The sequence below is a fragment of the Cucumis melo genome, chromosome 1 (assembly GCF_025177605.1).
Source record: "Cucumis melo cultivar AY chromosome 1, USDA_Cmelo_AY_1.0, whole genome shotgun sequence".
In the NCBI taxonomy this organism is placed as follows: Eukaryota; Viridiplantae; Streptophyta; class Magnoliopsida; order Cucurbitales; family Cucurbitaceae; genus Cucumis; species Cucumis melo.
In genome coordinates, this window is record NC_066857.1 from 34,452,810 (window position 1) to 34,466,725 (window position 13,916).

General features: G+C 33.6%; 2 protein-coding genes across 4 annotated transcripts; one reads left to right on the top strand and one right to left on the bottom strand.

The window, feature by feature from the left end:
* The first annotated feature begins 2,073 nt into the window (after nt 1-2,073).
* LOC103499930 (carotenoid 9,10(9',10')-cleavage dioxygenase 1) lies at nt 2,074-9,103 on the top strand. 2 transcript variants are annotated; one of them, XM_008463078.3, is made up of 14 exons: nt 2,074-2,449; nt 3,054-3,124; nt 3,379-3,393; nt 3,976-4,087; nt 4,585-4,684; nt 5,168-5,230; nt 5,403-5,513; nt 5,595-5,779; nt 6,511-6,649; nt 6,966-7,083; nt 7,166-7,267; nt 7,749-8,000; nt 8,405-8,516; nt 8,847-9,103. In XM_008463078.3, exons 1-14 carry the CDS (start codon nt 2,216-2,218, stop codon nt 8,874-8,876), a joined length of 1,644 nt encoding a protein of 547 aa, XP_008461300.1. In that variant the 5' UTR covers nt 2,074-2,215; the 3' UTR covers nt 8,877-9,103. The 2 variants fall into 2 exon arrangements, with proteins under 2 accessions (XP_008461300.1, XP_050944194.1); XM_051088237.1 differs by lacking the exon at nt 3,379-3,393 and having other exon boundaries at nt 3,054-3,133.
* Nucleotides 9,104-9,978: 875 nt separating this feature from the next.
* Nucleotides 9,979-13,545, bottom strand: LOC103499928 (nuclear transcription factor Y subunit A-7-like). Of its 2 annotated transcripts, none has more exons than XM_008463075.3 (6): nt 13,326-13,545; nt 12,133-12,341; nt 11,896-12,011; nt 11,630-11,701; nt 11,249-11,410; nt 9,979-10,980 (listed from the first exon to the last, which is right to left on the bottom strand). In XM_008463075.3, the coding sequence occupies exons 2-6, from the start codon at nt 12,332-12,334 to the stop codon at nt 10,576-10,578; spliced, it is 957 nt and encodes a 318-aa protein (XP_008461297.1). In that variant the 5' UTR covers nt 12,335-12,341; nt 13,326-13,545; the 3' UTR covers nt 9,979-10,575. The 2 variants fall into 2 exon arrangements, with proteins under 2 accessions (XP_008461297.1, XP_050944198.1); XM_051088241.1 differs by having other exon boundaries at nt 11,950-12,011; nt 13,326-13,519.
* Nucleotides 13,546-13,916: the final 371 nt, after the last annotated feature.

A 13,916-nucleotide genomic window follows, 5' to 3' on the forward strand; every position in this document is an offset into this window, starting at 1 on the left:
CTTGAAATTAATCCATTATGACTTGGTCTAACCATTTTCCACATGTATAGTCTATTAGTATAATGGTTAATGCATGAGAGTCCCATATGTATAATCCAAGCCAAGACTTCATATATATATATATATATATATATATATATATATACATACATACATACATGAATAAAGAAAAAATAGATACTAATCCATGTAAAGTGTTTTGTTTTGCAATTGTATATTCATATAAGAAGTGTTGGTTGAGTATTTTATATCATTCTTGCCAAGGCACGTGTTGGCACGGACATGGACGAAGAAAGCTAAAGTAAAACTAATCAAAGTGAAAAATTATTTTAAATGACAAAACTTCTAAAAAGTTTATAAATATAGTAAAATATCACAATCTATTTATGATATACAACAATAGACCGTCGTGTTTTACTATATTTATGTAAATATTTTAGTACATTTTGCTGTATTTAACAGATAATTAATAAAAGAACCAAAAATATTAAAGGTATGAATGAAAAGTTAAAAATATATCAAATATCGAGTTTGGAAATTAGGAGATGTTTAATTAGCCATTTGATTGATCATTATCTATGAGTTTGACCAACAAAGCAAACTATATTTTAAAGAAGAAAAAACAATCAAGTGTGAGATAAAATATATTATATGTTTAGAAGTGTTGATAGCTTCGTGTAGAGTTCTAAAATTAAAATGTTAATACCTTAAATTATGGATATTAACGAAACTATAATTTGTACTTTTACATAAAATTCAAAAACTCCCAATACTATGCATTGCACCACTTTCTATATTTTATTTATTCATATAACGTAACTTTCTACGCAAAGTTGAGATGTGTATATATACATATATGATAATGATACTTTTAAATATCACAAAATGAATCAAATTATTTATAAAATATACTAAAATTTCATCAAATGATAGATATGTTATCTTTTCATCAAAAGACAGAGATGTTCAAATTTTTAGTAAAATAGTTTTGATAGATTTGAAGAATACAGTACGACGTTTTATGTTATTTTAAATGAGAATCAACTATATAAGTTAAATTACACATTTTAATTTTTCTTTTTATAATTTTCATTTAATCCTAAAATTTTTATTTTTATAGTTCTCGAGTTTTCGATTTGATACCTACTGGTCGATTAAATTACACCAACCACTCCTAAATCGATTTTTATTAGAAACATTCATGTTTTCGTTGTTTAATCTTTGATTTTAATTCAAACAATTACCTAAAATATCGAGTTATCAGATTCGTCCTTAGTTAGATTTCACGTATCCACTTTAGTTTCCAAAGTCCATCTTTTTCTTTCTTAAATTTTTCCCTTATCAACATTTTACTTTATCGGAATCACTTTCTTTAGTTCTAGTATTTTGATAAACTTGTTTTTTCACGCACTCTTATTTCCTTTTCTCCTCTAAATGAAAGTCATTATTTTCATCAAAAATAAAAAGAAAAGAAAAATACTATTGTGGAATCATTTACTAGCAAATAATACAATTATTTTTAATTTAATTATAAAATGATGAAAACTCTTTTATGACCGATATGACCGATCGATAAAAAGATACATATACACGAACCAACTATGTAATGGATGCCACTCTTTTTCTTATTCTTTAGACAATATCCGCGATCTTAAAGTTAGCACTACAAGCACGAATTGAGTTATACTCGTGTAAACATCACTCTTATTTTCTTTGTACTAAACAACAAAAGAAGAGAAGAACAAACATAATCATGATAAATAGGTAGGAGAGTTCATCGAGGATGAATTTGATGCCAAATTTTGATCGAAGAAAACACACCACTAAAAAAATTATATAATAGAGAATAAGTTTCTACATATCTCATATAAAGCCATAGCGACTTATTCTTCGAAAGACCTAATTTAGGGTTAACGTTTAATAAGTTGGGATGAAATCTTACCATTCGATATTTTACTATATTTAAAAATAGTTTTTTTTTTTTTTTTTGTCAGGGGGCGAAATGTGCTATGCCGAAATACCATATGATACAAATTGTAATTCTGTGTATGAACTGAACTGTGGAAACATTGTATGGTAGTGGAAAGAATTTCAACAAAATGGTCATCAGCATCGTTACGTGGCTTTACAATCACCCACATGCCTTAGCTCCACTTCCTTATTTCACCACCATACCCATTCTCCACTCTCAATCTTGTGATTCTCACTCACAACAATGGCGGATGAGAAGCAGAAGCTCAACGGCGGACTCCCCGGACGGTCCTTGGTGGAGGTCTCTCCCAAACCCAGTAAAGGCCTTGTATCCAAGGCCACCGATTTGTTGGAGAAGCTCTTTGTCAAGCTTATGTATGATTCTTCTAAGCCTCAGCACTATCTTTCCGGTAATTTTGCTCCGGTTCATGATGAGACTCCTCCGATTACTGATCTCCCTGTTAAAGGTTATCTTCCGGTGAGTTGTAATCTGCTTTCTGATCTGGTGTTTGTTTATTATCATTCAGTTGGGTTGGTTGTATAGTTTTTGTTAGTGGCTTTCTTTCCGAGGGTACTGTTTTCTTGTTTGTATTGGAACCCAAATCCACTGGTTACGGTAGGCCTCAATTCAATTGGAACCCGGATACCAATGGTTCATCAGTTGAGCAAGTGAGGCCTCGTCTGAAATTTGAGTTTTGAGTCGTGAAGTTTTTGTTTCCCTGTATTGATTCAATCCAATTATACTATCCGAATTGGTGTGACGGCAAGGAGGGTACGATGTTAGTTGGTTAGATTATTTGAGAAAACATACAAGTTGATTAGATAATCTAAAATAATGAAGTAATATCCTTGAGGGAAATTATAAATTCTCTTGATATGGAGTTAGATGAATTGATGTTTCAAGCTGGAGAATGCTTTTGAACTAGCTTTTCGTTCATTTATAAATGTTTGTGCTAGATCAGTTCTTTGTTTACGAGTTGTTCACACTTCTGCATTGTGTGCGTTGTTTTGGTCTATACTTGACGGTTGTAATTAATCCTAATTTTTCTTACTCTAACGTGGAATGCATTATAAACCTACAGGAATGCTTAAATGGAGAGTTTGTTAGGGTGGGACCAAATCCGAAGTTTAGCCCAGTTGCTGGCTACCACTGGTATGGTTTGTTAAATCTTAAGCAATTTTGTGCACAAGAGTCCTGCATAACATTATAGAGATATATTATAACTCTGTCATACTAGCCTGGCATATTTCTTTCTTGTGCACATTCTTTAGCTTTCTTTTTTGTTGTGGGGTGGGGATTGGGTGCCAACCAGCAAAGGGTGGATTTTAGTTCCCTTGTCTTTGTCCATATCATTCAGTGCTTAGTTAGATGAATTGTTCCTCATTTGTGTTTTTTTCCATGTGCAGGTTTGATGGAGATGGGTACGTCACCTTCTACTTTCTAGTTCATCTCATTATTTCAGATTACTTAAAGATTACATTTGCATATGTTTCTGGATCTTGATTAATTTCACCGAGTGAACAATGTTCCAGTCCTAGATGTGATGGATTCAGTAATTAATGTGAGTTCTGAATTGAATGGCTCAATTTTGTCTCACGGTATAAAATTATCCCTTTCATTAACTTGTTATTTACCCGTGGAATATTCATTCAGATTTCAGGGTACGTTATTGACAAAACTCTGAAGGGTCTTCAGTGTAGCACTTCATAACTCTTTAAACTGTAACTGACAATCTTCTCTTCTCTTGATTTTTGAACAAATAGGCTTTTTTGTAGTATAACTCCTAATCAGTAAAGTTTTCTTTTTTGCATTCCCGAAGTCTTATGACCAAACATTTTCAATATCTTGTTATCATCTGGGAACTAGAAAATCAGAGTAGCCCAAGTCTTAGACAATGTATTTCTGTTTTAAACATGGTATCCATTTAGCTATTATATTGAATTTTCCTTTCTGTTTTCTATGTGGCCTGGCTTTTTATCGACTATTGCTTATTTATTTTGCAGCATGATCCATGGATTGCGCATTAAAGATGGAAAAGCATCATATGTTTCCCGTTATGTGCGGACATCAAGACTTAAACAAGAAGAATATTTTGGAGCTGCTAAATTCATGAAGGTACATTGCTTTGCTACTTGAATACTCCCATTCTTCTAAATAAAAGCTAATTTTGTTCTCCTGGTATGTGGAAGTTGGTTTGACTGTTGAATTTATTGAGTTCAGGTCACAGTGAGTGAAAATGAAGACACTGGCATTGTAAATAGAGTGCACCGTTTTATGGCTAAGGATTTTAGGGGTTTAGAGTTGGATAGAGTTTTACCCACTGAGATACCATCTTAAGTGTAAGAGGACAATAGTTTTATGTCATTCAAATATGCACCACTTAGGTGGTCTTCTTATATAGGAGAATGACCCACTACAATATAAAGAAAAATGAAGGAGACAGCTAATATGTACACAATTATAAAATAGTAATGAATTCCACATTGTAGCTCACCGTTATTGGCTTTTTTGTTTTACTCCGTTCTGTACTTGAGAAAATTGGGATAGTTAGTTTCAGAAATGATGAACTTGAAAAAGTTAATTCATTGCTGTTAACTTTGATGTCATTCCAGATTGGTGATCTGAAAGGGTTCTTTGGGTTAATAATGGTTAACATGCAAATGCTGAGAGCAAAGTTAAAAGTGTTGGATGTTTCGTATGGAACTGGGACAGGTAGGGTTTTATTTACTTTTTGTTTTTTTTGTTTTTAATTTGTTGGAGTCCTTGTCATTTTTTTTTTGGCAAAATTTTTCTTCAGATTCATAAATGCCCTATTAAACTATTCCAAACATTGTCATCCTTCAATTTTGCATTCTCTGTCTTCAACTTTGTTTGGATTCGATGATGATGCGAAATCCTTGATCATTTGGGTGACTCTACATGGTATGGTTTTGGTATGCCACCCATGTTAAATTGTATATATGATCGTTAACATTTTTTGCATTGTCAAATTCTCCATGTGATTGAGATATACTGGGGTCGGGTATCCTGAAAAGCTCAGGTTTAGTCCTGTCTATTTTCGTTTTCCACTGATGATAGTGTAGGTCTCTCTATTAGATATTATGATCGAATATGCATGTACTGTTTTTACTGCTTTCCTTTTTATGGAACTTAAATTTTAAATTGTTTGAAGCTGATAATCAATAACTTATCTAGGTAACACGGCTCTCATATATCACCATGGAAAGCTGCTAGCACTTTCGGAGGGAGATAAACCTTGTAAGTTTTATCTTCTCTCTTTCAAGTTCCGATATCTTCTCCTCAAACATCAGTCTCAAGATCTTGATGGGAAAGGAAAAATCAACTGTCCTCCCCCCAATCACCCTGTGGCCACTGAATAACAGAATTAGAAGGACAAACACCATTGAGTAGTTGGTTTTTCTTTATGTAGATGTTATAAAAGTGTTGGAGGATGGAGATCTGCAGACGCTTGGTCTGCTGGATTATGACAAGAGATTGACACACACCTTCACTGCTCATCCAAAGGTTGATCCAGTCACTGGTATAAGCACCCTAAAAGACACCTATTAAGTTTGGTGCAATATGATGAAGTGCTCTATGCTGATTAATTTTCTGCATGCAGGCGAAATGTTTACATTTGGTTATTCTCATTCACCGCCATATGTTACCTACAGAGTTATTTCCAAGGACGGTCTCATGCATGACCCAGTACCAATCACGATTCCAGCTCCTGTCATGATGCATGACTTTGCAATTACAGAAAACTATGCAATTTTTATGGATCTTCCTTTATATTTTAAACCCAAGGTATGACACTTATGAACAGTTTTTGTTATTAATTTTATATTTTCAATCCAGATGACTCGTGCTACTGAATAAAAAAGTAATCCATTGTATGTAAAGGACATATTAGTAAATCATTGATTCCCGCAGAGCCTAATCTCTCAAACCCAAGTTTGGGAAGTTGGTGTCTTCCCCCTTCTTTTTTCCATTTGTAAATTGATATGCATGTAGTTACCCTAGGATTTAAATGGCTGGCTTGCACCATCTGATGCTGCCAACATACTGATTGCCGATTAATTACTTTTATAATTCCATTTCCTACCAATGATATAAGAAAGCAACAGTAATGTACACAACATAGAAAGTACATTTCCCATTAATAATCTCGTACAAGTATATTCTCAAAAAGGTATTGCCACTCGAGTTCAGAAATATTTAGAAAGAACTACATAAAGAAAAAGAAATTAAAATTATCTTGGAAAATCTCACTAAATAATCAAAGGGGATTAAACAAAAATGACACCCCTAATCCAATGTGCCTGGGGGAATTTGAAGGATTCTCCATTAATATGTACTCTTATGAAGTATGTTCCACTTTTAGTACCAATTTTTATTTTATCTTCAGTTAGAAGACTGTACCCACATATGCCGTTTTATTGGATTCCAGTACAATTATTAGCATCACGATTGTTAAATCCTGAAGCTCTTAATCTTATGGTTGGTCATACAATAATTAACAACTTGTTAACTTTCAGGAAATGGTGAAAGAAAATAAGTTAATTTTCACATTTGATGCTACAAAAAAAGCTAGGTTTGGTGTGCTACCAAGATATGCAAAAGATGACTTGCTTATCCAATGGTTTGAGCTTCCAAATTGTTTCATATTTCATAATGGTGAGTACGTGTGCTACCCATGTCTTTTAAAGCAAGTAATATCTCTTACATGCTGGTCCACTTTGTTATGAATTGTTAAATTACAATCTTAAATGTCAGTTTCATTGAGTAATACACGTGTGGTTATGGACAAAACTCATTTGATTGGGAAATTATAGATTTTATCAGGACTTATACCTATAACCTTCTTTTTCTTCACTGAATGACTGAACCTTCCAGTTCTTATTGGATTCTGTTTGTTTGGCTAATGGAACAAACTGTATCATTGTTCTTACTCCTTTCATTTTCATCATTTTTGTTGTGTACTTCTGCTTAGCTAATGCTTGGGAGGAAGGAGATGAACTAGTTTTGATTACTTGCCGTCTTGAGAATCCTGACTTGGACATGGTCAGTGGGTCTGTTAAAGAGAAGCTCGAGAACTTCTCAAATGAGCTGTAGGACTCTAATCCATTTCTACATATGAAGAAAAGTTCTTGATATGGCTGTGACGTTTCTAATTATTTTTTCATCTGTCAGGTATGAGATGAGATTCAATCTTAAATCTGGTTTAGCTTCACAGAGGAAACTCTCAGAATCTGCTGTAGATTTTCCTAGAGTGAACGAAAGCTACACTGGCAGGTATTTTGATTCCCTTATTTTTCTAGTATTTTTAAAAGAATATCGGCTTGAGTCCATGGGTATAATATGATGAGATCATCAAATTTTGGTGTAAGAAACATTTGAAATAAAGAATATTTCTTTCCTTCACAAATTCTCCAATTGAAGATCTACATCATCATTTAGAAAGCATCTTCAGAAACACTAATAGCCATAGGGGATTTAGGTTATATTCTTTTGAATATTTGAGTAACTAATAGTTTAAATTGTTCGTATGAAATGGGATACCATACATTTAAAATTTACGTGAAGGTAGAGCTCTTACTTAAAGAAGACAATGGGTTTTCAATGTTTAGCGACAGCATTTGCATATCATCTATTGCTATTGTTCATAATTTTCCAATTCTCATGTTTTTTTTTTTTTTTTTGTCCTGGCCTTGATGAACTGGATTCCTAACATAAAAAATTGGTGAATAAGTATATATGCTCTGTATGCACTCAGGAAGCAACAATATGTATATGGGACTACGCTGGATAGCATTGCAAAAGTCACAGGGATCGCTAAATTTGATCTTCATGCTGAACCTGAAACTGGAAAGACGAAGATTGAAGTTGGAGGAAATGTTCAAGGCCTCTATGACCTTGGACCTGGTAGATTTGGTTCAGAAGCTATCTTTGTTCCCCGCGTACCTGGCACCACTTCAGAAGAAGATGATGGCTATTTGATATTATTCGTACACGATGAGAATACTGGGTAACTGCTTGACACTTAAATATATTGTTAGTTATGCCATACATATCTATATATTTGTATATATCATGTGAGTAGTAGCTCGAATACGGATGCCTTTTTTAGACATCCTAACTAGATATTCTATTACTAGGTGGCTGCTATCAGTTTAAACGCATTAATTCTTAAGAAAATTGAAGTTGTACATATAGTGGTAGTTCTATAATTTTCTCGATTGATATTTTTCTTATAACTTTTGCAATTCATGAATATATGAACTCACACACAATAGAATTTAACTCTAACCCCGTAGCAGCAGCGTTGGTATTTGCATTAAAACACTAGTAGATAGTTCTAAATACATGTGATGAATCAAATTAGTTTATTTTGCTACAGAGGGTGACAATAATTTTCATTGTTGACTGCAGAAAATCTGCAGTGAATGTTGTAGATGCAAAAACTATGTCATCTGAGCCTGTCGCAGTTGTTGAATTGCCACACAGAGTTCCATATGGGTTTCATGCCTTCTTTGTTACAGAGGTTAGTGTCAAAAGTCATTTGCATTCAGTTGGATTACTAATAAATTGACGGTCTTTTGCATTATCTAGTTCCATCTTTACCTTCAAATAATAAACCATTGTTATCCAATATTGGCTATCATCAACCAACCCAACAACGTATTTCTAACTTTCATACACTTGAGTTTAGAGCAATATGGGGAAACTATAGTCTATTGCCTCCCACAAGTTATGCAATACATAGCCTGAGTGTGTGAATTATCTTAGAACTAGAACTACTTCATTAGCCTTTGGCATTCCCTTATTTCAGCTTCAATGCCTTAACATTCAACACTTTGTGTTTCTCAAACAGGAGCAACTTCAAGAACAAGGAAGGCTTTAACTGTACAGTTATTTTTCATGACTAGAAGACCTGAAGACCTGAAGAAGACGAGCAAACAAATGTTAGCATGTAATATATCCATCTTTTATCTTGACATACTTTTACCTCTGCATGTTTTATTATGATTAATTTATAATATATTGTGCTTCCTCCCTCCCTTCCCCCCAAGATCTGTAAGTGAAAACTTGCATTTATGAATAAGAAATCGCCTTTCTCATCGTAAAGAATGACGGTAACTCAAAGAATAAAAAGCTTTTTTCTTTACAATGAAAAATGGATCTCTTTAATCTTAAGTGCCTTATATGATCGATCTTGTCTAGTGTTCTCTTCTCTTACGTCTTAGCCTGAAGTTCGCATGGAAGATTCATTTAGTTTTGGACGAATAACTATTTGACAGAATATGAAATATATGCTTTCTGCCATCCTATTTTATTGTGTCAGTGGGAAACATGAAAAATGAGGATTTTGGCTAAAGATTTTTCTGAACGAAGAACTGCCAGCCTTATCAACTAACAATTTGACATTTGAATTTTAGTGGCATTATGATATCAAGTTTTTGCTTGTACTAACTTCTGGGTCCAAATTTTACTTTTGGTTCTGCTTGTTGTTGTTATCATGGCTATGGACTTTTTTTTTAAAAAAAAATTAGTATTATAGTTTTTATTATCGCTTTACTTGTTTTGCTTCTAATATCTCTTGATAGTGACCTTGTCTTATTTATGTAGTTCACAGTAATGCATAGTTTATACACGTTCACTTTGCTCAACTGACATGATGACCAAGAAATTTAAGTTTTTAATTTTTCTATTTTAGTTGTACTAAAAGATGTGTGATTTCATCTAAAAAAGATTATGTTTAAAGAAAAGGCCAAAATAAAATTAAAGTCCTTAGAACGATAATGCTCGAGTCTAGACACCTTGGAATTTTTGAGTTTACGAATTTAGTTATAAACTTTCGAAGTACATAAAATTTTAAATTATATCTAATACATCAATTAGTTTCAACAAATTTTAAATTTTTCATGAACTAGAAACTTATGTAGGACATAAAATTTGAAGTTCCACAAATTTCATCAATCAAAAGTAAAACAAAAACCTCAAAATACATAAATTAAATTCATAATATTATCTAAAAAAAAGGTGATTTAGTTTTAAATTCTACTCTCCCAGTGTGTAACAGAGAGAGTCGGGAAAGGTGAAAGAGAGATTCCACATTTAATGTCTTGAAGTCCACCAAACCTGAAAATACATATCAACGGGACACGTGCACACAAAGTTGAATAGATACAACACCCAATTGCACCTAAATTAGCCTACAAAAGTCTTCGACCATAATTTTTTTTTTTATGGGACAGACATTCATGATAAGAAGTACATAAGTAATAAAAGAGGTAAATTGAAGAGGAAAGAAATAGGCAGTGAATGTACCATATTTTTTGGTGCACTGCATTTCTTCATCTTCTTCCAATCTCACCTCAGAGTACGAACTAAAGCCAAGAATGAATTGCCTGAGAAACACCACCAAAAAGGCAGTTTTCTTCCAAGCAGAAAGAGGGCAAATCCATCAGCTTCCAACCACTAAAAGAGCCTTCTCACAAGAATCAACACTCAATACATTACTGAGTGCATTCAAGTTTTTTGCTCTAGAAACTGGTTAAACGGTGTTGGAGAAGAAGCCCCCATTCCCCATCAAGAAACTTTCATTTGATGGGGATGGCCCTCTGTGGAGCCCCATTCACTTGCATACTTTCATGTGGATGATCGAGATGTCCTCCCTCGACATCACCAAGTTGTGAATTGTATGTGGATAAACCATGGACATTAGATTTTCCGTTGAAGAAAGCGTGTGTTATCTGCATATTTTGTGTCATCAACTCTCTGCTCTGCTCATCGAGTGTATTCTTGATTCCTTTTTCATGGGTTACCATGTACTTTGATCCCACCTCGCTAACCGGTTTAGTTGAATGGTTTGCACCAGAATTGATGTCTTCCTCCCTGTTTGTATTGGACATAACATTGTTGGGCTTTTTGGTATTGAGGAAACGTCCTCCACTGCCTCTTGCTCGTCTCATAGCATGGAGGTGTCTGGATTCATGAAGATATGGCTGCAGAAAATGAAAAAGAGAATCCATAAAAGTAAATAATGTTATACAACTATGATGAAATGTAATTAACAAGAAAGTGAATGCGGTTGATATGAAAAGATAGCCCTGGTGAGACAAAAGACCATCAATAGTAATTCTACAATGCAATGAAATGATCCTCCCGCCCATAGGCTGAAACTAACTACAAATATCCATTTAGGTCTGCTTAGCTAAAGAAATATTATTTGTCTATGAGTCAATTTATTTTCTCAACACATGTTGGCTATACCTTTCTACTTTTTATCACTTTCTTCTCAAGCTCAGCTTTGGCACGCGACTGTCGTCTCCTCAAGATGCCATGATACTGCTTTGCGTTTACATAAACAGGCTCTTCTTCCATTTCAAGGGGTAAAGGCATCCTAGCATGGTGAAGTCCATAAATACGAGGTAACTGCAGGAAAATGAAGTATAATCATAATTCTTGAACAGTCAAACAGCAAGAACGGTTTGTAGACTGTAGTATTAACAAATGGATAAAGCACAAATTACCATTTCAAAAGTCATGATTTAAACCTCATCCTTGCAATTGATAAATTAATTAAAACCGAATATAATGTGATTCAGTATAATGAATAACATCTTTAACAAAAACAGAAAATGTGAAGAATACCGTTGCTTGTGGTCCATAAGAAGTCAGCATTTGACAATATTGTGCATCTGAAAAAGGATATGATGTCAAAACCTGCAAATGGAGATACTTGAAGTCCTTTTTATATCCAGTTAAGAGGGAAGCAATGCCAAAAAGTCAAACATCTATTTTTCTTAGGAAAGAAATGTATTCATTATTCCTGGCACATAAATAAAGAAAAGAACTACACACACTACTCATGTTTATTTCTTCGTATACATTTGTTTTGAGAGACACACAATTCTTACAATTGAGTGGCCAACAAGTTCCATCTGGGAATTTAGGTCAAGATGTTCACCCACCGGTGGGGATGTAGAAAACGGAATATACTTGAGATGCTGGACTTCTTTCCCAATATTTTCATCTGACCAAGAAGAGTTTCAATATATCACTTAAATTGCCCATTCATAGACAAATATACTAAATGAATAATAAAGCATATCCGTTACATAGACATTTACTTTACAGAAAGAGCATATCAATACCATTTGCTTGTGGCTGCGTTGCTCCACTGGCAACAGTAACATTCAGGTATTCTGCCGAAGATGTTTTGGCAGCATCTTCACCTGCAATGGTGTTGTTCCCAACTCCATGCCACCAAGGCTCAGAGTATTTAGACGATTGTAGCAAATACTTCGCCCTATCAGCTACTTGTTGGTCTACATTTTCTGGTTCCGATGGCATCATTCAAAACCTATCATGTCAACGTAAATGGGAGAAAATTAGACAGAAAAGGAAAACAAAATAATTCAGTCCGACTTATACCACACACTACACTGTAGCATCAGGAGATTTTTAACTAAATCTATTACACTAAGTTCCATGATATGTTCGGCTCCTCCATTTAAAAAGGGGGAGAAAAATCCAAGCCTCCTTCGAGAGCTAAGACCAGACTTAGGAGACATCAAGTGCTTTTACTTATTAAGCTCGTCGAATGTTTTGAACACATAACCCTTAAGTAGGTTACAATAATACCCAGTTCAAATCCTAATGAACTTGAAATTCTTAGCACCAACAAATCATTGAAATAGCTCCAGCATGCCAGATGGAAGATTATTTAATATTGACAAAAACTTCTCAGAGATCCATACAACTGACCATACATACATTACAGGGGATTCTAGATAACATAATAAGAGATACTAAATTATGTCAAGAAAACAGCATAATAAATACACCAGATATTCGTTACAAACTCCATCTAATCAGTTTCCATTTACTCTACACAAACTTCGACCTCTGCAAACTCCATAGATCCAAAACAGAGGCTCTGTAAGGGTCCATCTCCAGTTGCCGAAAAGCATGCAGCAAACAAACAAGAAAACAAGAAATTAAAAGGAAAAAGAAGTATAAACAGTAGATTCATAATTCTCAACGGCAAAATTCCCAACACAACAAAACGATAACCTCTTAGACTCGACGATTTCAAGTTTGGAATCACTTTCACAATCGAATTTCGATAATACTCTGTTCTTCTCATTCATAAACTCAAATTTTCAACAGTATTCCTCCTTATACTTTATCATTTTATCAATACTAGATAAAAAATAAATAAATAAAAGAAAAATACGCACAAATATCTGAAGTGAAATGGAGCGTTGATGAAACCAAACTCCGATCAAAATTCCGATAGAAAGCAGAGAAATCAGAGAGAAGCGAGAGGAGGAGAAAAACTTACAAGTGTTGTGTGATTATGAAGGCGACGATCGAACCCTAGAGAGGTTTAACTTGAAGGTCGCTTTGGACTTCTAGCTCAGTTCCATTACTCTCTCTCTCTCCCTTTCTCTTTCTCTCTGCAGTGCCAGTGGAAGATGACAGAGAGATGTAAATTAAAAATGGAGAAGACGAAAAATTAAGTGGAAAAATAGCATTTCTGTCCCTAAAAATTTGGGAACTTTGGATTACTAAAATTTGAACTAAAAATAATAAATATCGTCGTAAAAAAAAAATTTAAAAATTCAATAAATAAAAAATTTTAGAATTATTTATGCTTACAAGTGATATTTATTACAGATTTATATAATTATATAATTCGATGTTGCAAATATTCTTTGGTTTTTATTTAATTCTTATATGTTTTAAAATTTGACATTTTTTATCTGAAATTTCAATAATGTTTAGTAATGGTTATGTTTATTTCATTAATAAAAACTAAAAGTTTAGTATTTTTTAAAAGATAAAACTTTGGATATAGTATTTTTTTTTTTTATGATAAGTAGTCTAAAATTTCGATCTAACTCATTAAAATGTTAAAAGGAGTTGGAGTTGT